Source organism: Polyodon spathula, chromosome 2 (assembly GCF_017654505.1).
Source record: "Polyodon spathula isolate WHYD16114869_AA chromosome 2, ASM1765450v1, whole genome shotgun sequence".
Classification (NCBI taxonomy): domain Eukaryota; kingdom Metazoa; phylum Chordata; class Actinopteri; order Acipenseriformes; family Polyodontidae; genus Polyodon; species Polyodon spathula.
In genome coordinates, this window is record NC_054535.1 from 20,922,847 (window position 1) to 20,950,697 (window position 27,851).

The following is a 27,851-nucleotide window of genomic DNA, read 5'->3' on the forward strand; positions in this document are numbered from 1 at the left end:
CCACAGCTCTTTTTTTAAGCTCAATCTATTTCTATGACCAATTGTTTTAAATAGTATGAGGAGAATTAGCCTACATTTATTAGTCTTTAAGGGTTGTCAATTTTTTTTGTTTTAATTACACATAAACCCCTTTCAAAACTTAGCTTGCCATTTGATGTGTATTCTAAAGTCTACACGCAAATACATTTCAGGGGAATTACCAAGACCAAATGACATATTTTGAATGCACACTTCTACAAATCTGTTTCTACAGTGCCTGACAAAAGAAGTAAAGTCGAAGGCTTGTTAAAAATTACAGTTTTATTTATGTGTTAATCACATTGACAGACAGAAAGTTTGGTTTCTACATTGGAAAGGAAACTAGACAAATTAATTAATAGATTAACCTGTTTTTATATCACCTCACTTAATATCATACCCCGTTTATTATCGCGATTTTTCAAAAAAACACTCGCAGTTTGATTTCATAATGGAATTTATATGGAAACACTCACATCAGGCTTGCAACAGAGATTCTGTAAGTTACAGAATTTAACTGGCAGACTTTTTAATGACCCTGAAGACTATATACGTATTCTCTTATCCACAATTCACTGGTATTATGTCCCACTTTGCAATACTGACTTTGTTACATTGGTATGATTTGCCAGTAATTATTGAATGGCTAACATAAAATTGTTAAAAAACAGAGACAATATGGATTAATAATGCAATCACTCTGTAATTCAAATGTATTAGTGAGTAGACACAACTTATGGTCTGGTGTTCAAGGAGAACCCTTACAAACTGTAAACATATAGTACATGTCTGAATATTACAAAATATCATAATTTAAAAATAAAAACACCAAAATATGTAAACATCTCTAGCTTATTCAGTGATTTCTGCTGAATTATATTTAGTGGTTTCATCACTTTCAATAACCAGTTTTAATGAGGAAATGCATAACAAGGTTTTGTATTTAGCTAAAATCCTTATTTTACCAGCTAAAAGTTCATTCAATTGGGCCCTTAGCGAGTAAAGTACATCTAGTAGAAAAGCCGCTACAAACTGCTTCAGACTGGGCTCATTCACTTTGCCCTTTCAACTGTTCATCGCATCTTCATTTTTTCCAAAGTAATGTTTGGGCTCCTCACGATGACATTCTCTTCCGACTTGTTTTCAGCTCTGTTCTTCTCAATGCCTTGCTTTGGTAAACCCTCTCCTTGGTTTCACATGCAGCATAATAACCCTAATGCTACAGTACAAACATCCCCATCCATATTACCCACGTATGCTGTTGTCCGCCAAAAGTAATTACAGCAATCGTTCCATTTATTGTTTGAGAAGTGAAGCAGACGACAGTTTTTCAATCAGCCCCAACGGTGGACAAACTATGTAATAAACGTAACGTTCCTGTTACTGCTGTTGAATTGCTCACAATTTACAGACTCCAATCTATTTTGAGATGCTCAGTTGATTTATACATCCTCTTCCCTCTTGCTGTTCAGCATGGGCAGAAACCACTATAAATAATGACGGTTCTGATTCAATGATTTATTTACTGTTGCAATATCATTATCATTATTATTGATCAGATGCTGGTTATTGCAATAGTGAAGAGTACAACATGAATCGCTTTGTCTCTAAATGTTGGCTGACAACACACATTACACTTGCATTAACAAACTACACCATGACCTAATGCATTAAGTGTTTTTTTTTACCCTTCACTGAGGGCATCAATAAAAATACTGTATGACCCAAACCCACGTACATCATTCTCTCTTACATTCAAACTCATTATTATAAATATATCCCCTTAGATGAGGCCTGAGACTTGCTATTACCCTGGACCTATCCTGATTTAACCATTTCAGCAAGCACGATTGATGGCAGAGATATTGGTTTCTCTTCAGTGCTGTGAAACCCTTCACTCTGTAATTTCAGGTGTCATACGCAGCATTAGCAGGTCTTGCCCACGCTTCACTACCATGTTAATACTGTCACAGGTCCGCACTGCATTGTAGATTTCTTCAGCTGTCTTCACTGTATGTTCATTGACCTCAATGACGATATCTCCAGATTTCATTCCAGCTCTGGTGAAATAAAGAGACACTGCATTATTTATGTATTTGTTTCTATAAATTAATTATAGAGTAGATCACTTCAATTTACATTTCCTGTCCCATTACCTTTTTATTAGGTTGGCTATGATTCTGATTGTGTTTTTGTTTTTTGTGTTAAGGCTCAGGAGCTGCTCTTCAGGTCTAGTTAATGCTATACAAATACGTAATGTAGGCTAGATCAGCCAAAATGTATTTACATTAGTAAGTGCACTGCCATGTATTGCCTGCAAAAATATCTGGCTCTTTCTCATTTAAAGACACTTTGGCTTTGAGGACTACATGTAATTTTTAAGCTGGTTAAAAATCTAACATTTTTTCAAAACTAGTTCAGAATATATTTGAAAATCACAATGTAATAAGCAGCCAAGTTTGAAATAGTTCAGGCTTCAGATTACTGCCTACAGTAACACACCTGTATGCAGGAGACCCTATGATGACCTTGTGAATCAGCACACCGTGGGTCACATCCGGGAAGCTGGGGTCACGAAGCTTCAACTGTGCAATGATACTGGAAAATAGGAGATAGACAGTGAAACACTGTTGGAGAGGGACAGTCATGTGACAGCCTTCCCTGAAAACTGCAGGGAAGCATAATGCACCACATACCATACTAGGTGTTGCTGACGGAGGTAAGAAGAATCCCACTGCACTGCAATTTAAACCACTCCAGGTTTAATTATGTGCTCAATGAAGCCTACCAAAGCTTGATATCTACAGACGGTGGGGTAAATAGGCTTGTAATACAACCTGGAATGAAGCAAATTGCTTTAAAATGGGAGTCTTCTTTAAAATCTCATAAGTCTGACTAGCTCATTGTATGGGGTTGTTGAATAACTTCCTTGATACAGTATAATTGAGGGGATAAGATAAATTGACATGAAGAAGTTTAATCACAGCGTTATCTAAAACGTTGTCATGCAGATAAAGTAAATTATGTGAATGCTTAAAGACTGAACCAGCTTGCTCCACTGTTTATAAAACTAGTCAAGTACAGGGCTTTGAGAAGGATGCGGTCTAATGCTCTGGTATAAAAAAATAAAAAAAAGGGGTATCCAAAAACAATACAGAGAAATTCAGTCAATGGTTTCTTTAGCCTTTGCAATATATATATATATATTTTTTTTTTACCTGGGAGTAAGCGTAAGCATCATTACACCAACATAGCGTCTTTTAGTTTCTGATCCACCAAACCAAGATTCTGCAAAATAATAATAAAACAAATATAAAATATCAATATGAATGCATTGTGTGTCTGACATTTGTATGAATATTTTCCTTCTTTTTTTTTTTTTTTGAAGAATCAGTTCTTACAGAAACCAGCGTAAGAAGACCACAGCTAGTCTGCTGCCACCTTCTGTTTCCTACAGATAGATTTTTCTTCAGATCAATGAAAGTTTCTTTATTTCAATGTAGAAATGTCTCTACCTTGTGGTAAAATAATCTATTATAGAAGTTTTTACGTGTCCCAACTGCAGAATATAAAGTCACTCATCCAGCCACAATCGTGATATCAGGGCTGTTGTTTTCAGAGACTTTTCAAATGATGTTCTTTTACTAATATTATCACATTCCTACAGAGTCCTGCTTTATTAAAGTACTTATTACAAAAAAGTATTATTATTATTATTATTATTATTATTATTATTATTATTATTATTATAACTATTTAATGTCAATATTTTGATTATATTGAAAGAGAAAAATCAAATAACAAATCCAATAGTCTGTCAATAGTATGGTTAATACTCCACAGCTCGTTTGAGTCCATACAGAACAGTCACTTACTTTTCTTCTCCTGTGCACTGGTGAGGAATTGCTGGATATGGTCTGAAGGAATAGCAAAGGAGATACCTGCCGTCACTTTCATGGTGTTGATACCAATCACTTCACCGTCCTGAAAAACAGCCAACCAAACACAAAATTGGAGAAATAATTTATAAAATACCTACTTATAGAAGATATTACACAGATATGCTGGGTTACTGTTTCTGGAAAGGTAATGGTACACTTAGCATAAATATTATAATAATTCAGCAAGTCCTTGAGTCTCGGAGTAGTAAAATCAGAGCCAGGGTTTATTTTTATTAAAATACAATTAAGAAGCTATCAATGAGATGACTATTTTTTAAATAAATAAATCTTAACAGGAAAGCATGATTTAAAATAAAAGATAACAGGACACTGGAGCGAACTTACCAGATTTATAAGTGGTCCACCTGAGTTCCCGAACTATTATAAAACAAAAAGAGAGAACTCATTACACAACATAACGTCTTATATTATTATTATTTCTAAACAGAGAAAATCTTTAACTCCCCCTCTCCACACACACTGAAGGAGTTGGGCAAAGGGATGCCAGATCCTCTTAAGACTGCCACACACCAGGCACGATGCGATTTTTCACTGGGCGACAAGATACTTTCACAGTGACATGACCACACACCAGAAGCGACAGAGGCGATGCGACAGGTTTGAAAACTGCCAGATTTACAAAACTACTCAAAATTGCTACTGACAAATATGATCAACACTGGTACACATTCAACAACATGATGTGGAAATTCTGTGACGGTACTTCAACATATATGGCTTTAAATCATTCACACCAGGCTTATCCAGTTCTTTGAAATGGACTCCCATATATTGTCTTTCAAATCTGTATCTTTATAATTGCGATGACCTTTGTCAAAGGTATTTTTCAATGGCATGTATTATTGTTTCTTTCGTAATTTTGGATATTGTTTGCCCTGCTGGTCCACATGCATTAAATCTGTTCTCCAATTGGTAAATTGCCTAGTTGTCGTGTGACAAATTGCAAAAATTAGGATTCAAATCGTTTTTATTTTGTGTCGATCCAGTGTTACCCTGCTGCCGATGCTACTCCTGCATCGCCTGTGGTGTGAAAGATACATAACAAAAGTATAGGTTGTACTCATTTTGTCTCATTACTGCAGTTTCACTTGTCACATTGTGTCTGGTGGGTAGCAGCTTTTAGTCTTACATCAATAGCGGCGTCAGTCTGAATGTAGTCCATGTTGAAGTTGGAGAGGCCAAGCTCCCGTCCTCCTCGCTGCACTGAGCTGACAATCCCAGAGGTGATGGTGTTGCGCAAGGCAAAGGGGCTCCCCATGGCAACCACAAATTCACCCTGCCGGACATCTGAAGAGCGGCCCAGAGAAAGGGTTGGGAGAGGGTGCTGTGGAGAAACAACATCCACGTTACAGAGATACAAACAGTGAGGCCTTGCTTGCAACATCAATTGCACGTTTTCATTTCCTATAGATTATCTGAAGTCTATGTAACAGGGCGGAGCCTGGACGCGAACCGGCGACCTTGCACACTGCAAGAGAATGTCTTAACCACACGGTAAAAGTGGGGCTTGTTTGCAGCCGTGGTTTTAGAACTTTTAACCTCATTTCACCTCACTGACAGGGGATTGGACAGAATCCGTAATGGTAGTGTATCACACAACACTGGTTGCTACATCTATATACGACCCTATTTGCTGGCCTGAATGCTCTTTCCATGCCTGCAGACATGACCGAGATGATTGGGGAATCTGGAAAGTCAGCATTTGAGTTTGTGTTGGGAGCAAACGAGCTTTCTGGAACAATGGAACTACTTGTAAATCCAGTCTTCACAGATCATTTTTCCTTGCATGTCACTGTAATAAAATCAATAAATTAACCATAGGAGAAAAGACAAGCCCGATCAATACTGATTCAGCATTATCTAGATCCACAGGTTACGAAAAATATGAATTAATGAATTAAACAGAGCAAACGTGGATGAATATTTGGATTAGACTAACATATCATCAATGATGAATCAAAACTGAAAAGGATCCACATGTGCTCTGTTTACTGCATAAATTAGTATTTTCCTAAAACCCTTCCCCGACCCCAGCTACAAGTCAGCTGAATTGGGCCCCCACATAACATGATGCTGTCTTGCACCTACCTTGGCATTAATTTTAATGGTGGCTATATCCGCTACTTGGTCCACATCCTGAACCACTGCATTATATGCATCTCCGTTGGCCAGCTTCACTCTTACTCCTCGTTTGTTAGCCACCACGTGAGCGTTTGTAATAATCAGCCCATCCTGACTGATGATAAACCCAGAGCCGTTCGAAATTGGAACCTCCCGGCCTGAAAATGGATGCCTGGCAATGAAAACAACAAGAAACACGTGTGGGTATTATACCCCTTTCACACAGACGAGTTATGTGTTGTTGAAGCTGACACCCTGGGATCCTTCAAGAAGCTGCTTGATGAGATTTTGGGATCAATAAGCTACTAACAACCAAACGAGCAAGATGGGCCGAATGGCCTCCTCTCGTTTGTAAACTTTCTTATGTTCTTATGTTCTTATGACGACTCAGAACCGGCACTGATGCAGCATTTTGGTCTGTGTGAATTGCCTATACATACACTGAGCCGTCAGATTTTATGCTATCTCCGAACCACCTCGCAAGCACTGAACTGTCTTAACTGTCTCCTGTGTGAAATGCTATGTCGGCACTGAAGCACTATAGTGGGCATGGACTATAAGTCAACATCCCACATGACTGTATACCAGAAGTGTAGTGCATTTGTGTTGTTAGTGTTACACACGTTCAATACAATTGCTGATCAAGAATGATGTAGTAAGGTTTTGAAGTCATACTCACACAATCCCTTTAGCTGTGTGGAAAGGTTACGACGGTATTATACCAGCATAGACTGCGCAATTCCGTTCTGTGTGAATTTTTTAAACATCTCCGAGACGGCTCAGTAGCGGCATTTGTGTGTGAAAAGGGCTTTAGTGTGCAACTGGATTAAATCAATGTCAGTGTCATAGCCATTATAAAGTTCAGCTATAGCACAGCCATAAACTTTGATTTAATCTAGGTCTGAATCTATAGTGGTTTTAAACATGGAACAGTAGAAAGTAACACCATCGTCAAGAAGGTAATCAAAAAATACGATTTCGGCGACAAAGGGTCAGGTGAATGATAATATTGAATCAGTGACACAATGCAATTAACACCATGATGTCTTTAAAATGGCCCTAAACCAGTGGATCCCAAACTGCGGTCTGCGGACCACTTGCAGTCTGTGAGTAAACTCCAAGTGGTCCATAAACAACTCCCAAAATTCGGTTACATAGTTCTTGCAAAAACCCATTTCTACACTATCACATGTTTTACTACTACAATATGAATTGCTAACCAACACAACAAACAGCTTTAACCACATTATATATAATTAAAAGGTATATGCAGTCTGCATCTTTCCACTTTATCTGATTTATTTTATTACGGGTATGCTTATAAATTAATTTATAATCCAGGGCTGGCAAACAAGCAATGTGATTGATCGAGCAAGGTTTCAGCTGTCCGTATAGGGGCATTTCCACCCTAACGGGGTACACATGTGTAACACAAAGTTTGAAAAATAAAGTTCATGATGTGATTTTCACGCCCCTCTTATGCTCTAGAGTCTCAATGACATAGAATTATTAAAAGTAAGATAACTTTTCATGTTGTAGACTTGAAGTTTATACTCTATGCATGGTAACACTGCAAATGAGGACAGACACAAAGCATGAAAGAGCCAAAAAAATTACAATTGTGTTAACTTTGTGCATGACTTGCTATTTTTTGACATTTTATTATGAAAAACATTCAAATATAGGAGTCCAAGGTACTCCTAATGATGCTTTAAATCAAAAGTTTTGTTGCTTGCACACAATTATCAGACACCTTTATCCAAGGCGGCTTTGTGAGGGTGTGCCGAGTGGCTGATGTTAAACAGGGAGGACGCACAAGCAAAAATTCAGTTAAAAGAAACAAATGTATTTGTGAACAAAAGTAAGCTTGTTCTTTCAACAAATAACTATTTACACTGATCCTATATCAAAACAAAACAAACAAAAAAAACATTGGCAGATAACACAATCCTTCTATACCAGGGGTGTCAAACTCAAGGCCCGTGGGCCGAATACGGCCCTTGGAGGTACTTTATCGGGACCTCCCCCCACAAAGTTCGTTCATTTCAGTGTAATTTGGCACAGCCCAGTTTCAGTCTGTAGGGTTATTACACATAAGAACTCCAAATCCCATCAGCCATCAGAAAAGTAGCAGGAAGCTCAGAGCTAAAGAAACAGAAGACAGCAAGAGACAGTTAATAATATCTTGTACTTGGTGCTTAAGGCGCGTTTTCCTTTAGACACTGTAGCCTACTGGCCGTCAAACGATAATATAACTCTCAAAATGTCCAAGAAAAGAAAGATTGATAAGGAAGGCAGATTATTTCAGGAAAGGTGGGACTTTGAATATTCATTTGTAGAGCAGCAAGAAAATCCCTTTTGCTTGGTATGTAAGGAAAGTATTGCGGTAATGAAAATTCAGTTTAAGGTACCACTATGAAACGAAAAAAAAGAAAAATATGGCAAGTTTGAAGGAAAGCAAAGGTAAGAAAACCTGGCCGAATTAAAAAGAACCCTTGATTTACAGCAGAACACATTTAAAAAGGCAAAAAGTGACGTAGCACTAAAGGCAAGTTACCTTGTGTCAGAGCTAATCGCAAAGTTGTCAAATCACTTTTCTGAGGGTGCTTTTGTAAAAGACTGCAAGCTTAAAGTCACAGAAATAGTCTGTCTTGAGAAAAAGCATGTGTTTTCCAATGTCAGTCTTTCAAGAAATACTGTGGCTGAATGGATGATCTGGCTACCGATCTTCAACACAGCTCACTGAAAAAGCAAGCGATTACGTAACCTTTTCTCTTGCTGTTGACGAGAGCACTGATGTTACTGACACCGCTGCGTTATCTATCAGTATTACCCAAGAGCTTTTGGATGCTGCAGCTATGCACCTCACAAGCACAGCAAACGATATATTTCAACAGCTTGAGACGTGTACACGCAACATGAAATTACTGTGGGAGAAATTAGTTGGATTGACAACAACAGACGGAGTGTGTCCCATGTGTGGTGAAAAAAATGGGCTTGTTGCTTTGGTGGCCAAAACAATACAAAATACATTCCAACATTACAATAGTTTAACATTACTAGCAGGGTATCTACAGGTTTCATGAAGTTAAATTTAAGACTTAAGACATTTTAAATGCCAATTAGAACGCAATTTAAGACCAATTTCGCAATAAAAATAAAATGCAAAAAAGTAAAAAAAAAAAAAAAAAAAAAAAACTGTATTCCAACCAAATATAACTTTGGTACATTGAGGTACAGTACATACTGACAGCAAGAATTTACAAGGTCATCAATTACTTAAGTTTAGGTACATTTTGTTCATATCTGTTTATTTACATTTGATTTGTTGAAGACCTTCATACCTTTCACACTTTTCAATTAGACCAAAAGGAGACTGAAAATTGACTTCAACATGCATGTTGCCTTTTTTATTGCCATTTCCCACTTATAAAAATTCTAATCACTTAAATTCATCTGCAAGTAAAACTGAATAAAACCAGAACAACAACAACAACAGTACAGTACAGGCTAGAGGTGAACTTCGGAGGGAGGATGGGAAGGAGAGACAGAGTGAGAGACAGACAGGTCTTGGAATACAGAGGAACTAGACACCTGTGTGCACACACACACCTCACGGCATGTGTGGCCCTACTCTTGATTTCTGCTTCAACTCGTTTTATATCATTTATTTTGTCCTTATAGCTCCTCCTTAACGTGTTGGATGTGGTGATGAGCTGTGTGACAAGCTGCCTGACTTGCCCTCTGCTTGCTCAGCAAACTTGTCTGAATCTCTTTCTAAACTTTCAGACACCTCCAGAAGTTTTCCTCTTTTTCTTCAGTTGGCAACAAAAGATTTTTAATAATGTGATGGCAACTTTGTTAAGTGTTCCCTGTAAAACTACTTTTTTTTTTTTTTTTTTTTACATACAATTACTCATTTATAATGTTGGGTGTTTTACTAGACCAGACCAATCTAGGTAAAGCAGCAGTGTGTCCCCCAGCTGGGATTGAACTCACAACCCTCCAGACAGGAGGTTTAAAAGTGACTACCCACTACTCCACATATATTTTTTATACAGGTATACAAATGTCAGTTACTCTGGATAAAAGAATCCGCCAAATCAATCAATATGACATTTGTTTCGTTTGCTATTTATTCATTTATCAGAGATCAGAGATTTAGACAACAAAGCTACATGCCACTCCTGTGTACAATTCCATTCTAAGGTATCTATCAAACAAAAAGGAAACTGGATATTTTCAAACAGGAAATAGAACATTTCTAGAATCGAGCAGAACCTTTAGGTTTTCAGCAAAAGCTGGTCAGGCATGGATGTGAGCTTAAAAAATGTACCCATTTCAACAACAGTGCAGTGGCACAGCGGGCTAAAGCCATGTGCTCTTCAAGGGCCTCATGTTGCAAGTTCAAACAATTTGTTTGTGCGATATGTGCTGTTTTAAAACAAATAAATTGTTTTATATAAATGGTGTGGATCTTAAACTGCTTGCGTTCCCTGGTTTATTTTGATGATGACCAACATGTGGAATCACATGATTGATAGTTATTTAGCTTTTCTGTTTGAACAGTTGCCACACACTCTTAAAAAAGTAAACGGAAGAGGAATGAGAATAACAGTCTTACCTTATTTTGATGACATATCTCACTGTGTATTTCCCTTTTTTTTCATATTTGATGTAAGAAAGTTTCAGACTTTTGGTACTGGTACAGATGGTAATTCTAAGTAATTTAGTTTTTTGCCGCTGCAACACGGTGAAAACAGAAAAACTCTTGGAGCTGTATAGAGTCTTGGTAGTTTCCAACAAGTTTTTCTAACTTGTACGAGTAACTACTGTTCCTCTCAATTACAGAGGAGCTCAAGCAGAGATCTGTTAACATTAGCTAAAAACAAGGCAATAAAATTGGCAACAATTTCAAACAAAATTCAATTATTGTTGAATGTTGCTATTACAAGCATTGCATAATTAATTAGGGGCCTTACATTTAATATGCAAACAACAACAAGTTAAGCCTGACATAAGACTTGTTAAGTGTCAGCAAAAAAAAATAAGACGTGTTTGCTTCTACTAGCAGCTAATGTGTAAGGCTTTTTTTGTGTACTCGAATATGTAATATGCTATTCAAATACTTTATTTTTGTGAAATCATGTATTCAACTACACTGACCGATCCCTGTGATTATTATAATTCAATTTTAGTATTGCTGTGACCATATTGTAACAGCTCAGTTGCATGTTTGCTTGTGAAAGAATTAGTATCATTTGTACACATACATTTTCAAATCATAATAGTATTTTCATTTTTTGACAAGCACACACAAAATGTGTGCATGTTAAATGGCTGAAGTAACATATAATGAAAGGCTTCGTTTAGCCACTTTCTTTTGAGATGTGGGCTCTCTTTGGTTACCATACACAGTTAGAAACATACTGAAAACATAAAATGCAGATAAAATTGCATCCGGGCCAGTAAAATTAGTAACTCGATGGCCCAAGGGGTCAGCAGTTAAAAATCTAAACGTAGAGTCCTGATCATTCTTATATTTTGCATTTTGTTTTGACACCCATTGCTCTATGATTATGGTTCAGCTAAACCCTAAACACAGAACGAAGAATGGAAATCCCCAGACTTTTTCAGATACTATTTATTACAGAAACATAGATGTATGGTATCTGCTGCGAACTATTTCACCTTTCAGTACAGGAGCTGGGTGGGCAGATACTGTAGCTTGGTAATGCACAAGCATTGGTGATAAGCTTTTTAAAATGCTAAGGTATACCCTCTGAACTATAAATTTAAAACAAACCAGAAAGTACTGTCTTAATAAATTTAGGCAAGATATTTCCCTTCAGAATATAGAATGCTCACAAATAAATTCAGAACTTTCAAATACAAAACAAAACAGACATGGTCTAGACTGGATCAATAGGACTACAGTAGCCCCAATGTAGATCAAGTCTGTATGTCAGTTTACAGTTTTACATTATAACCTGAGAAATGACCTATTCATCCAACCGTGATGAAACTGGTTGTGGACCTTCTTTGCCACAAGTGAAACCGGGGTATATTTTGTCTGTTTTGTCAGCAACACTGTGGATTACCCCAGAAACATTAATTTTTACTTTTCTCTATAGCTGGTGACCTACAACTATCATTAATATCTTTAAAAAGCCGTTTCAAATTCTCGAAAGCCGTTGCTTAACTTGACCAACGAAACTGAAAGAGTGGGTTAACACTTACACACAGCTGTAGTGTAGAATTCATCACTTTTTATACATTAACATTATAATACTAATTGAAAAACAATATTCCTTCTACAATGTGTTGCTTGTCAAAACAACAAATCAAATCAATAACTGTAGCCCAAGGTTAAAGTGTGTGTGTGTATGTATGTGTATATATATATATATATATACATATATATATATCGTTCGTACCTTCCAATAATCTCAATGTACACAACAGCGGGTGCGGATTTTTCCACGACGTCGGCAATAAAGTTGTATTTGAAGCGGGGGCTGTCTGGTTTGAACGGTGAAGCACAACAGACTGTCGGAAACAAGTGTCCCAATACTGAACCGCTCGCACCGCCTTCTGCAGTAATTTTCTCCAGCGGCGGCTGTTCCCCTCCCTGTAGGCTGGAATAAAGCAAAGCTGTTCCGCCGATGCCCAAAGCAACAGCGCAGGCTGTTCTGAACAGGCCTGCTCGGCTGGAGTCATTACACAAGCCGCTTCCTGCAGTGCCCTGATCTCTTCCACTGTTAGTGAGGGTTCGTAAAGGAAAAAGCCGCGACTGGAACCGAGAATCTAAAATACATCTCCTGACCACCTTTATTAAACTGCTGTTTACGAGCGCTGCCATGTTGTAAATTTTCCAGAGCGAACTACCATTAAAGACGTCTGTAAACAAAATAACCCGTGTGGTTTACAGCATGTGATTGGTGCGCTCGGCAATTCTGCAGTGACGTTTTTCAGTGTGCGCTGTAAAAGCTGTGTTGCAAAACATTTCATCATTCTCCACATACGTGAAGTGCACAAAGTAGGTTGGCTGTTTCCATGTGTGTTTAGAAGATAAGTATCCAAATATGAATAGATGGTAAACGGGGAAAATGCGTTTTACGTGTATAAGTCGCTATTTGGGTAAATATATATCAATGATATGATGCGCTATACAATAATTAATACAGTGAAGTCCCCTAATAGTTATTATGTACTCATTAATCGAGTGTATCTGTTCTATTTTCCCAAATTCTACAGGATATACACTCCCAGCCTATTGTTATCACATTTAATCTCATTTGGGTAGAATCTTATCCACTGCTGATTTTCTTAACAAAAATAAGGTGCTGCAGGCACGTGTGCTGGGATATTTCCGTTTTCTCAATGCTAAAAGAAACTTAAAATTCAATAAAAAAACGTTTCCACTATAAGTACCCCACAATCAAATGTCTTGAAGAGGCAAAACGTGTGTCATTTAAGTTTATTTTACTATTTCCAAACTTACCGAGTGGTTACGGTAGTTGTCCCAGTTTCACATATACTTAATTTGTGTGTGTGTGTGTGTTTATTGTGTGTAATATATATATATATATATATATATATATATAATGGCCATAGGTTGCAAGAGGGCCCAGACCCTAATACAGATCTGCTTTAAAATTTGTTTTGGTACACTATGAATTCATTTTTTTGGAAAGAGGCACTGAACATCTACACCAAGGAAGAGCCCATGACACACACTTTTACTGCTAAATTTCATGTAAACCTACAGATACCTTCATAACAAAGCATTTTTTTACAAAAGTGAAACAGGGTTAGTATTAGGCAGATGTAATGCAATTATCAGTCATACAAATTGCTGACACTAATTTATTGCAATGCTTAATTCAATATAAGGAATTTACAAAAATGTAAATCTCTTTAAAATAAAAAGCTCTGCATTTTAGATTTTTAAAACCACCCATAAATATGTAAATTATATATATATACACACACACAGCATTTACATAACCCAATGGGGGGGAAAAAAAAAAATTCTTAAAAAAACATAAGAGTTGCTTTTGTGGATGAGGGGGGAAAAAGTAACAAGAACCAGATATCTACAATTACTGATTTAATTTAATTTTTGCAAAACTCCTAAAATGCTAATTCAAACGTATTCATACCCTTTGATGCTATGATAGCATTGTCTACAAGGTGCTAGAAATTTCAATATGATAATGCAGAACTCTAGAAAATGTTGGATTGTAGGTGAACATTCTTAGAGAGTATAAAAGGGTTAGGCATATGATGATTGCTGTCATTTCCAATAGGTCAATATGAGAAAAAGTAAGAGCTATCTGAAGACCTTCGGTAGAAAGTTATTTCTTGTCATAAAGCTCGAGAAGGATACAAGATTTCCAAGCATTTCAGTATACAATATCAACTCTTGTTTCTATTATCAAGAAGTACTATCAAACGCTCCCTCGGTCTTTCACCAAGAACAAGTAGAAGAATTGTGAGGAAAGTTAATAACAAATCAGAGACTGACTGCCAAAGATATTCAAATTGACTTGGCTGCAAGTGGGACTGGGGTTTCCATTTCAACCATAGGTCAAGTATTGCATAGTGAAGGTCTCAATGGTCGCAGATCAAGGAAAATGCCACTCAGGAAAAACGTCACAAGGACAAAAGCTTAAAGTTTGCAAAACGGTATTTGAACGATGGATAGGTGTTCTGGTCTAAGGTTTTGTGGAGTGATGAAACAAAAAAAGTTGAGCTATTTGGTCTTTATTTAGATCTAATATACGGTAAAATGGCTAATATCTTTTGGTATGCTATGGAACCAATCTTTTTTTTTTTTTATTGTTCCACCCCCCACCCCACCCCCACACACACACGTCACTTCTCACACTTGTTTACATCAACTGTTCCACAGACATGAAGTCTTCAGTTTATTAAAATCCTTTGACAATAATGGCTGTTATTCCACACAAATTAATCTGTATTGTTAAACCCTCTTCTCTTTACATCACTGGGTATTGTCCGTTTGCTGATTGAGTCCGTGTTTTTCTATGTAACGTCTGCAAAGAAACCAGAAAAATACAGGTCTGAAATAGCACACAGTCTCCCTCTTGCATTACAAAACAGTTCCATAATGTACCACTGTTCATAGTACTTCATTTTTACAATTATTGTTATAGAAATATTACATCCAATACCAAGAGTAAACCTTAAACTATAAAAACTAATGCATTGGCTTTGCATATAAAAAGGTACACATGTTACAGGGTTTCTGGAAATATAACTCCCATTAGTCTGAGACATCTTGGGTTTTACTGTGAGCTTAATAAGGAATATTTGAGCTTTTGGCAAACCAGTGTGAGGAAAAGTTCCGATTCATCTGGAATCCATACCCAAAATACATTGTGACATTTCAGTCTAAAAATACGCATTTCAAGAATATTTCACAATTATTTATTAAAGCAGAAAAAAAAACAACATTGTCCACTGAAACTTGATAATTTTTTCTAGAGCGATTATAAACAAATGTTCACAAAAATCTAAAAGCTTACATAAAGAGTAATGCTAAATTGTAATTACATGTTTTATGTTCACCTTTCAATTACATTTTCATTCAGTGAAATAAAAGAAAAAAACAAATGTAAACAGACACATGAAATGTCCTCTTGTACTGGACAGTGCGACCTTTAACAGGAATATATCCGACCTTTGCAGCCAGTGTCTTTTAAAAACTTGTGCAGTGTGTTCAATCGTTTACCTGAAGCAAACTAAATCAGCTGCCAGGTTCCTAAATGCAGTGTAACAGGTAGTGAGTCAATAAGACAAATGTTTGCTGTACTTATTTTCAATGATAAAAAAAGTACATTTATACTATTCTTTACAATAGGATATTACACAGCAATGTGTTAATTTCAGAGAAACCCTGAAATCATAAAAAAATTAAATACAGTCTTAACCATGTATCATACCTTCTTGCATATTCGTAAAGGGCCTCTTTCCTATCTTGCAGCGACATGTGTCTGTCAGCTGTAGATTTCCCAAATGACTCAGCTGCAGGCTGTCAAGAAACAAAATAAATTTAGTCATTTCTTTTGATTTTGAAAATGAACAGGCTTGTCAGTCAGATTCCCCACCCTCCCACACCTATAAATTCGACATTAGAGCCACTGGTAACATGAAAAAGTAGACCTGCATCCACTGTACGCACATGGCAATGTTTGACATACATACACACACCAATACGTAACCCCAGATTCAAATACGCTCATTAAAATTGCATTTCATCAAGTGTCTTTCAATATGTTTAAAAAAAAATAAAGAAAAAAAAAAAAAAAAAAAGACAAATACACCACACGTACACCAAATAACTTGTACTAAAAGATACTTAGCAAATTTCCTCAAAACTCGACAAACGGTTCTATACACGCATACAAAACTCTGCGACAGGAATACGTCCCAATTGAGAATGAAGTGGAATGGAGAAAATGTATTTATTGATCAAGGGCTAACAAATAGTGTGTGTGTTTTTTTTTTTTTTTTTTTTTTTTTTTTACATACCGTAAAACTTCAAATAATTGGCAGGTCTCAAATAAATCACCTGTCTCCAATACACACTTGGTCTGCTGGCAAATATTGTAAATAAATGCAGTCTCTATTAATTACTATTAAACGCCGGGTCTTTGTCATTGCCATTGAGCTGAGGAAGAGGAGCTTGAGCATAATTAACTGCTAATAAAAGTGACAGTGATAAAAGTGACTTGGGATTAACAAATAGAAAATGTAATTTAAGGTAGGCCTACATGTAATGCATATTTGTTTAATGCAGTTATTACATAATTAAAGGTTTTGACACATTAAGTGTGCCAGATACAAACCTCTTGGTGTATTTTAACGTGTTTTGTTGTATGAAATGTACAAGTTTGAGATTAAACAATAAATTATTTGATAATGCTACTTAATGCTTTTAATGTTAATTTTTAAAAACATTTTTGTAGTTTATATTATGCTGTAAGCACAGCCTACACACACCCGTGTTCTGATATCTACAGGGCTGTCTTAGTGGATTTAACTGATTATTATTATCAATGGTAGATTTAATTCTGTTTTTAAATACAAATTTGTACTTCTGCTTGTTCATTTTCCAACTTTTGCATAGGCTACCGTATTCTTGTTAACCAGTGCATATAAAAAGACTAATAATACTTTCGCTTTATACTTGAGGGTGTACAATACAGTGTAATTTTGTTATAACACAAAATTGTTCCCACTGACACACAACCTCTTTTCCTGTGGTCCTGGAACATTTAAATTGAGTTACGGTGTTGCTACAAGGTTGTGTATTAATGGCTTCTCAATGACCGCATAAAGCATGCAAAGCTAAAGATCTAATATATAAATGCCTGTCTCCAATATACACTTGATCGGCTGGCAAATATTGTAAATAAAATGCTAGTTTTGAAGTTTTATAGTATACTGTTCTGGCATTTATATTTCAAGGAAATAAATTACCTTCAAAGCAGGAGCCGAGGCTGTGGCTCCAATGGCATTCAAGGAACTAGTCCGGATAGCGGCCACACTCGACCCACCAAAGGAGCTTGAGTTAATTTCCTCTGCTCCCTCCAACAGGTTAGTGATGGTCGTGTCAACGCAGTTTGTTTGCACTGTTTCAGACAGAAGCAATAAACGACAGACTTTTAAAGTTTTATTGTAAAAGAACAGCATTTTATTATTGGATGGAGGATTCTCTAGATAGATCGCTGGGGATATGTATCCCCATTGAGGAAAATAGGAACTCTGGTTAACTGGCTGCCCATTCAAAAGCTGCAGATGCAAACAAAAATGTATATACCAAGATCTCTCTTGATGACACTGAGGGGAACATGTGGAAGCACTTCCTTAACCTGCTGAACCATCCCAGAAATCCTCATGTCTTCCATCGAGTTACTAGCCATAAACCCCAAAGAGATAGTCCTGGGTCTTGCGCCTAGTGACTGATCTGCAAAGAGAAAGTCATATTTCTAGGCTTGCTTATTGGCACAGCATGCATACACACAATGCAGTTAACCTTTGCCATAAAGCAATTCCACCTACAGTTATATGTGATGCTATCCACCAAGTTAAATTAAAAGACTAAATGCGCAAAGCAATTTACTGCAGAGTCGTAAGCGCCTCTTTTTTTTGTAAGAAAAACAAAAAAAAAATCTAATGAAATAAACCAATTGAGGAATTTAAGAGTTCTTAACTATTCCTAAGCTGTCAATTTCTAGATTTATAAATTAAAAAGCTGTTTATTCTCTTTTCAGGTACAATTGCTAATGACACTTGAGGGTTTGCACATTTCCCCATTATGTCTTGTCTAATAGCCAAAAAATAAAATGTGTTCTCTGCCTAATCGTAAAGACAGAGTCAGTGAAATTGCTAATGTGAGAGACCATAAAATACTAGACACTAGAAAAACCTTTAATGGAAATCTACCGAACACAACGCATGTCCCAGGGTAGTGTTGTAATCTCTACACCAGCTCTCCACACAGTTTTTAAAATGGTTTACAATGACTATTGTGTTGTTTCATTTTCGTTTACTTGTATTTACTGCATCAGGTTGGATGTGACCATGTACATCATATAGCCTTGAACAGGTATAGTTTAGATATTCATTTAAGATTTGTACCCAAAAAGAAGCTTTCCAAATTCTGTCATCAAGGCTACGGCTCAGAAAAAAAAATGGTCTAATAAAGCCACAATGTCAGTATTCTTTATTCACAATAGACATTACCAGCAATATAGGTACTTACTTGAGTTTATAGTACGAGGTGCAATATGCCTTTTCCTCTTAAGGTGCTCGGCTTTATCTGCTCGAGTGATCTGCGTGGATACAACACCAAGCTCCATTGCTAACAGCTGTCAAAAAGAAAAAGGGGATGCAAACAGGCTTTTTCATAACAGTGACATCTGCGGGTAAAGGTTTGCCTACAGCTGTTAGCCTTCTCAAAGTTTTATCCTGGTTCCAAGTTAACATCCTCTACCAGTCTAAACTTTAACAGTAATGCAGATTCCCCAGGCTAGTGAAATTATATAGAGTTTAGTGAACTTTGACAGATTGGCACAACACTGCAAAGTATCTCTTCCCTCCCAGGACAGCGGATCTTGGAATGTCTATTCAATTTTAAAACTAATTCTGAATTACTCAATTAAATAATTAAAGGATATTTATGTTATGGTATATAGGTATATACTCAAATAATTAAAGGATATTTATGTTATGGTATATATGTTATTACAATATACACACTTGTGGCGAATGTGCCATATACTTTTTACAAATTGACTGGTGAAATACAGTGTCATTTTATATATAGCAATTTATTTTTATGAGCTTTGCATTAACAGTACAAGCCAAAAAACATCCCCACACACTGACCAAATACTGGGACAATGAATGGACAACACAAATAAACTGAAATAACTGAAAATGAGTGCAATTAACAAGCCACTTGGTTCCAGGATTCTGCTTCACTACTTTGCTCTCACAGTACTGCACAGACTGGCAGCCTCTTGGGTAACTATCAATAAAATACAGCAAAGTCATGATGTTGCAATACTGCATGCTGTAACAATTTGTGAAACTAAATCCCAGTCTTACTTCCGAAGCATTATACTCATATATGAAATCCTTTGTTCATAATGAAGTACATTTCTATAATTGTGGGGCGTATTTTTTCCTATAGAGACACAAGTTACCCTGTATTTGACAAACAGATTTTTTTTTTTTTTTTTTTTTACTGTCTACAGGAAGAGGAACAAAACCCCTTGGCAGCAGCAACGCTAATCCTTTTCATCTTGACTATCTGAAACATGATTGCTGGTAATACTACTACAACAATAAATCAAAGACAAAAGAAATCACTGATAACATATTGTTCCAACTCTAGCAGCTATGTTTGGAAGTTGGTAGTGGTCTTGACAGGTTGCTGTATGTCAAATACGATGATAAGGTTGGAGTCAAGATGGACAAACTCCCTCACGGCAGAACTAGTTACCTCCTGCACTTTATTTCCAAACTCTTGACTGGAGTCTCCATCTTGTCTGGATACAGTAGGGAGCCATCTGAGGAAACAGGCAGTACAACTTCACCAAAAAGCAGTGCCGCAGTGTACACCATGCCCAGAGCTTGTCTAACAATGCAACTGTTCTACTACTGAGTTTTTACATCTTATGACAACTTGCAATTTTAGTTTTCAGATGACAAAAAAATAACATTTTTTTTATGCATAATTTTAAAAAATGAATTTTCTATATGTACAGTGGTAGCTAGAGCCAGGTATTTAAATGTCATGATACACTCATGGTGCGACAATGTAAAAATGTCAGCTTTGCAATCCTGTTTTTTTTTTCCTGACTTAATTAAAAAAGCTGCACTTCATCATTCCTGCCACCAGGGTGAACATGGGAGCAGAAAATGCAGTAAACAAACCAGCAGGAAGCATGGAGGCCAATCCTTCATATTTTCAGTGTTGCTAAAAAGGCACATAGTTTGGAGCAGGGATGCCACAGTATAGACTACCACGGTTTTTAAAACCATAACCAACCTAAAAAAAATGAAAAAAAAAAAACGCACAAGCCGTGCTGCCTTGCGTGGTGTTCACCATAGGAAACAGTTGTGTTGAAACTAAACAAGCAAAATGTTGGACAGTAAACAAACTCGTACAAGTAATGAAAGTGACCTCTTTCCCCTGCAAAATGGATAAAATCATCCACCCAGGGATATTCTGGGTATGAAAACAATGAAAAGGGTTTTGTTGTTGAGGATGGAAAACCAGTATGCAGAGCATGCATGTTTCAGCAGTAGCTAGAAGTGGGAATAAATCACCTGATTGCCCACACTGTGGGCCATGGTCCATGCCAATTAATAAAATAAACTTGTTATGTAAATCTACCGTTACCCTGTTACTCCATTCCACTTTTTTTTGGCTCCACTTGTCATCTCAAACTACTTTCTAATAATCTAATGTATTCTTATATTAACACTGCTGTTCAGAGATCGGTGCCACAAACGGGGAAATTATATATATATATATATATATATATATATATATATATATATATATATATTTTTTTTAAAAGAAACCCCCCTGTTAAATTATATAAAGAGCATTTATTTATTTTTAATAAAATGATTTGCAGAATAGTGTACTGGTAAATTAAAGCCTATACATAATTTATTTACACGTATGAGTCAGTTGCCATCTGTAGCTTTCTGTTTATTATGGATGTTTCCTTTTTACTGTCATCAGTAATTCCATCCACATTGCAGAATGTTTTCATTTCAAATGGTGAAGCATTTAACATGTTCTTGTGATGCTGCAATTTTGTTTGCCATAATTATTTTCATACCACGAGTCTCTCGTCCAGCTCCTCAAAATACTTCCAAATGTGGCTTTGCCTTGTTCTTTTGTTTAGAGATGCCATTTTATTAAAAATAACAACCTTCAGAACAAACGCTTGTCATTAACAGTCCGTGTGGACTTAACCATGCCACTCCTGCTACAGCATGAATGAAGCGCCTGATTGACAGGAACCCAACACACCCCTGTGTCAATCTTTCTGTTGTACCAATTAGAAAAGCTACCTGGATGCAATTGCCAAACCCCTTCCTTTTTATGATATCTGACCTTACTGTGGCACCAGAGCAGGCAGATACAAGACCGACTGACTGTATAGGATAATAAATGACTAAAATTAATACATAAAAAAAAATACGCTTGGTGAAATTTGTCACGTGACCGATTATACGTCTAGCATCAACGTTTAACCACTTCTTTACAGTGAATATGTTTAAACGTTTAAAATTCCCCATCCCTAATATCGCATTGACTTCAGTTTTACCGCGGAGAGAACAGCAGTATTTGACATTTTCATACCTAACGAGCTACCACTGTAGTTTGTTTTAATTTTAGTATTTGGTAGTATTCGTCTGTGTTACAAAAAGCAGAAGAATACACTGTCAAACAAGACTTTGTGAACTGAAGTCTCTCCTCCTGGATTACATCACCACATATTAAGCAGTCTTTGCCTCATAGGACATCATTGCAAGTGAAATGTAAACTGGCATATTTTGTTATACATTGATCAAAAACTCCCTTGCATGTCTAATGTTTTCAGATTTGTAGCACTGTTCAAATGCAGCAGTGAAGAGGAAGCAGGTGTCCAAGGGGAATAAGATAATATGGCTGCCAGGTTATTCTGCTCTCCCCCCACCCACACCAGTAATAGTCAGTAATAGTTAGTACCTTACTTGATACACGGTGAAAGGGATGAAAAAGGTCCAAAGTAGTTCTAACATCCAGGAGGACTCTTCAACATTCTAAAACAATTCAATAAAACAGGGTTCAGGGCATGTTAACCAATGACATGCTGTGTAAAATGTTTTCATTAACAAATCATTCACTATTGTCAAAAATCAACTCGTGCTGGCAGAGAAACACACTGGGCAAGGCAAGATTGATTAAAAATCAGATTGATTTCATGAACAGATGTATGGCTGGCTATTTTTTTTTTTCTTTTACAAGTTTTTTTGTACACTAGTGTGCATAGAAATACACTTGCCATCAATCTCCAACTCAAATGCTTGAATCATACTTTGAAACCAAAGAATCTAGGGCCAAAAGCCTGACAACAAAATTGCTGTCCAATTTCCCATTTAAGATACCTGTGTTATGCTCTATATGCAATACTTCAAAGCTGATATGTACATTGTTGTTTGTAAATAAAAGTACTATTACCGCTGGTATAAAAGGCCTCTTGACAGACAGAGCCACTGGCTGGACAGAGTCTGAAACAGAGAAGGGCCAGGAACTGAAACAGAAAAGAAAACAAGGAAAATGCTGTTACTTCCTACATCCTGTCAATTTAAAAGAGAACACTGTGAAAAACCTGAAGAGAGACATTTATATTTACCTAAATTTGAGGAGCCCAGTCTTGCCGTTTGTGGTTTCCTCTTCTGGGAATAGCAAAAGAGGCAGGCTGCCCTCCATTGAGCAGTACTGTTTAAGAGACTCTGTCCTTTCAGACCTGCTGGATGTGAGCCCAAACTCCATGAACCCCCGGGCCCAGCAAACGAAGCCAGGAGAGACATCCAACATGGGCTACAAAACAAACACTAAAATTAGCACAACTAATAAAGCAGCACAACATTAGATACATTAAAAAAAAATAATAAACCTAGAAATGGGAGTTTTTGTGAATAAGCTGATTGAATGGCTTGTAAACATGCAGTAAAATGGATGTGGAAAAGTTTTGATCACCATATTAACAAGCAGTCTGAACAATATTACATTAAGGTAAGATATATTAACCCTTTGCCTACAAATTTAAGTAATACAGTATTGGGGTGCCACAGTTAACAGTTATTTAAAGCAATTCTTTAAAAAAAAAATAACTATATAACATATTGGTGCCTGGAGTATTTCTGCTGTTGGTGACAATACTCACTATTTAGCAAAGCACTTTATTACTTGTTTTATAACCCATGCAGAAAGAATCAAATAAATATTTAATATAAAAATGTAATTAAAAAAGCATGCTGTACTTACTGTGTTACAAGATGTCAGGAGGTTGATTACATTGTGATCAAATTGTGTCACGTGATTGCAGATGTACACTTTTACATTCTTGTCCCTCAGTCTAGGATCATTCTGCTTAACAAACATTCCCATAACAGAGCACATAACCCGGACAATAAATCTGGAACACAAAAGGGGTCACAGAAGGGATGTTTATGAGGAGAAAACAGATACTGTCACCACTTGCCTTGTGAATGCAGGTTTTAAATCCAGAAGAGCTTAAAAGGGTGTTTTTGTCTTTACAAATGAAAAGCCAGAGTGACAGCCCCTCCTAATATTTTAAAAGGGGTCATATTTAGATCCACTGTTCAGATAAACTCAAAGCAATGCACTATCTCTGAATCTTAAGTCAACACATAGTGGTGTAGTAAGACTAAATAATGCAAGACCACTGGATTGTATAACACTAACCTGTCACACTTGAGAAACCTGTTGACAGACAATCTCATTGAAGCAAGAACATTATGCACAGCAGTGACTTAACACTGGCCCCTAGTCACAACATTGTAATCTGTCTTATTGAATTAAATAACATTTGACATTCGCTATGTTCTAGACTACTGTTGGTTTCTTTAACAATATAAATAAATTACATCCATAACCATTGAATTCATCACAAAAATCCTTTAAAAAACATGATTTTTAAACACTTAGGTTGTAAGGCTCAGTCCCTTTTCCAGATATTTGTCATGTAATTAAATTCAATTCCATCCCATGGGAAAGCACCGTCTAAAATATGTTGCCAAAACATGCATAATTTGACCATACACCTGTCAGATGTGGTACATGTTGCTTTATACATACTGTGACAAAGAAAGGCCTTCACAAGAAGATACTTTATATAAAACTGAATACCTATAAAGGAATATTCTTGTATGATAAATAAGTAACTATTTTTGTAGTACTCGTTTTTAGGGCATAAAACTACCAGAAACTAAAGTCAAATAAGAAACATAATCTATTCCACCTCTGGTGTGACTTAGTAGTAGTAATCATAATAAAGCTTCCTGCTAAAATAGTAATAATATAACATACTTTACTTACCATAAGCAATTGCATTTATTGTGTGTGGAGTAGTACCGAAGATGTAATGTGTGTCTGTATAAGCAAGTGTATCAAGTTGCAATAAGTGGGTACAGCAAGTATCTCTAAGGGGTCCGGTAAACAATGGTATTATTGCATGCAGCCAGGGAAACAGCATCCACATCACCACAGAATAGAAACTTCAGTTACTGTTCAAATCACAAGCAAGGCTGCATTAGAAGGCTAATCTGTCATTAGGCAGGATAATCAAACACTGAGAATTAATCCAAATACCACAAAACGTTATAATTTATGTAGGTTAAAACGATCCCATGATGGGAAGAGAAAAGACTGTAGCCAGCTATACGTGGAGGAAAAAATAATTAGAAATAAGCAAACAAGTTTGAGAGCGATTCCTGATCTAACTTTGAAGCACCCAGATCCAGCAATAAACTCAACAACATTCAACAATATCAATGTTTCAACAGGGTTACAAACACCTAGGCTACAGGTGGTATTACAAACCCTTACTAGCGCTAGACTAACTTACCTAAAATAACATTAGTTAGTTCAAAATTGTGGCCTACTACTACTACGGGCCTGAGAAAACCCTCAGAGAATTGCTGCAATATAGAAAACAAGCTTTACAGTTCCTTTCTAGTTATGCTGTGGATGTGTGTACTGTGTATGACATCAGGAATAACTTACCTTTTTACAAGGCTATCTGGCAGAGCGCAGCTCACTAAAAATACATGGACGCCAATAAATAACCTGAGAAGCATCAAGCACAGTCCGACTGGAGCGTACAGCAAGAACAGGAGCAGAAAGAGGCCATCCTTTGGCAACCTAAAAAAATACATAGCGATTAAAATTCAGAACTTGACTAATAAAACATATAGAACTTGTAACACTCATACTAGTTTACTTTCCACTTTACAGCGCTAGTTCGACACTTCATATCATTATTTGCACATTACAGATCGCCATTTAGTTCAGGAAGTCATAATATCTCACATTCATTAGCAATACATGTGTTTGTTTGTTTGTTTGTTTTTAACATTAGCGGAAATACACTGCAATCATTGCAAGTTACCCAAACCAATCTATCGTACCGTATATCACACGCAAGTTAAATCTCTGCCGATAAACACTTAAATGACAACAATGTATTCGTTAAGTTTCGATGTAAACAGCACAGTATACTTATAGTTATACTGCCGGGTTTGCTGAAAGAGCGTTTGGTGATACCAATACTATTAATAAATCAAAACCTAGCCAAGTCAGCCCTAATTAAAAAAAACAAACAAATAAACAAAAAACAAACAAACAAACAACAACTAAAAAACAGTATATCAACTTGGCTGCACACGAGCCTTGTTTGATACTAAAAATAAATAAATTAAATATGTTACATACCTCTGGAAGTCAAATAGTTGCTCTATTCCTGGTGTTGCCATTATTTAATGTTCCTGTATGTCGATTCCACTGGTTGTAAGATTATTTCATGCATGCTATTTTATTTATTTATTTTTATTTTTTGATTATTCCAACACTACTCTTCGCCGCTAGTAACCCTTCCTAAAACAGGAGCCATGTTGGAAATGCGTGGAGCTTTGTCATTGGCCTGCAAAGAGTTATGGACGATGTAGTCCAACGTGTCTAGTTCCTGTTAGGAACAGTCCAAGGACTGAAATCGCGTGTTTTCACTTGGTTCATTGACGCACGCGAGGGTTTGGTCTTGTTTATTTGTAACTTTTCAGATTAAGCGCATAATACAAGTCACTTGACCCGTGGTATAGCAGGGGGAAGCAGGTATTATGGGTTCAAATATCCGTCTTGATTATTCAATTTAATATATGTTGTTATTTTTCTATCACCCACGGTTATATCATGAACATCCAGAACTTTAGACACTCAATGAGGGTTTCTGTCTGAAGACATGTTCGTGCAGTTTTTGGTGAACACTAAGGGTTCACTTATTTAATTGACAAAAAATAACATATACTGTGTTAACACTGACAATAACAAATAAGCAATGTCAAATGCAGCATACCGATTTAAACTTGAATAAGTTAACTCAAATAACATGTTAATGTATTTTATATGTTGTTTGTGCCCAATACGGAGACTAAAATTACCTAACTGGATTTGTAACTATAATCAATACTCATATGGAAGGAATCTGGTGTAGTGGTAAATAAAAAAGTGGGTAAACTCCCGTTTACCGGTGGATTTTCTTGGTGTTACTGCATCTTGTAAAGCGTTGTGATTGTGGTCCACTATGAAAGGTAAACACCCAGAGGGAAATTCTACTGCGCATCTTTATCATTTTTAGTTCTCCTGAGAAGAAATTGAGGTCTCAGTTTCATATCATGTATGTCTCTATCATGTCTGAAATGTTTCTCCTAAAAGCGCTATTGGAGAAATAACACGAGCAACAAATGAGACAACAAAATGAGATGATTGAGAGACACATGAGTATTAGAAGAGAAATAAAATTGAGCAGTATGAGAAATAAGTGATATCTCATTTTCCTATCAATTACATCTCTTCAGTGTCTTCTCCTAAAAGCGCAATTGGAGAAATACAATGAGCAGCAAGTGAGACTTGTTTGAGACCCATGAGAAATACAATTGAGCGACTGGTTTCAGGTAACCAATAGTTAACTAATGTGCACTGAATACAAAATCATTCAAGTGACAAATAATACTTATAGTTTAACCTTCCTTCCATTTCCTCAAGAGTTAAAGAAGTTATTACTTTTCCTGTAACGTGTTTTGAGATTCTTTGGTTAAGGCTCTCAGAAGTTTGAGTTTGTTATTAAAAAATCCAGCTTATTCTCTTTTGTATGCTTTAGAATAGTACCCAAGACAATTGATGCTTTTACTTCACAAATGTCTACTCTAATAGTATTTGTGAAAATAACAGAAACTTTTCAACTGCACCTCATTATCTTCTACTTATATACATGACAAAATGTTCTTTCTTGCTCACAAAAACGAAACCTTCACTCAAATCTGTGTTCACCATCTTTCAACATAAACCATCATTAAACAAATATATGCATTTATTTTGTTCCTTTGAAAAAATAAAAATCTGTGAAC

The 27,851-nt window shown here is 36.4% G+C and overlaps 2 protein-coding genes across 2 annotated transcripts; both read right to left on the minus strand.

The window, feature by feature from the left end:
- Nucleotides 1–282: 282 nt before the first annotated feature.
- On the minus strand, nucleotides 283–13,062 carry LOC121331242 (serine protease HTRA2, mitochondrial-like). Its single transcript, XM_041278504.1, has 8 exons — nucleotides 12,539–13,062; nucleotides 6,069–6,273; nucleotides 5,110–5,304; nucleotides 4,305–4,337; nucleotides 3,894–4,002; nucleotides 3,237–3,306; nucleotides 2,521–2,616; nucleotides 283–2,078 (listed from the first exon to the last, which is right to left on the minus strand). Exons 1-8 carry the CDS (start codon nucleotides 12,961–12,963, stop codon nucleotides 1,913–1,915), a joined length of 1,299 nt encoding a protein of 432 aa, XP_041134438.1. The 5' UTR covers nucleotides 12,964–13,062; the 3' UTR covers nucleotides 283–1,912.
- Nucleotides 13,063–14,854: 1,792 nt separating this feature from the next.
- LOC121331247 (lipid droplet-regulating VLDL assembly factor AUP1-like) lies at nucleotides 14,855–26,397 on the minus strand. The gene is made up of 12 exons (XM_041278518.1): nucleotides 26,164–26,397; nucleotides 25,456–25,593; nucleotides 23,695–23,845; nucleotides 23,060–23,247; nucleotides 22,885–22,957; nucleotides 22,393–22,466; nucleotides 20,143–20,209; nucleotides 18,898–19,003; nucleotides 17,953–18,099; nucleotides 17,613–17,764; nucleotides 16,073–16,161; nucleotides 14,855–15,163 (listed from the first exon to the last, which is right to left on the minus strand). The coding sequence occupies exons 1-12, from the start codon at nucleotides 26,202–26,204 to the stop codon at nucleotides 15,112–15,114; spliced, it is 1,278 nt and encodes a 425-aa protein (XP_041134452.1). The 5' UTR covers nucleotides 26,205–26,397; the 3' UTR covers nucleotides 14,855–15,111.
- Nucleotides 26,398–27,851: the final 1,454 nt, after the last annotated feature.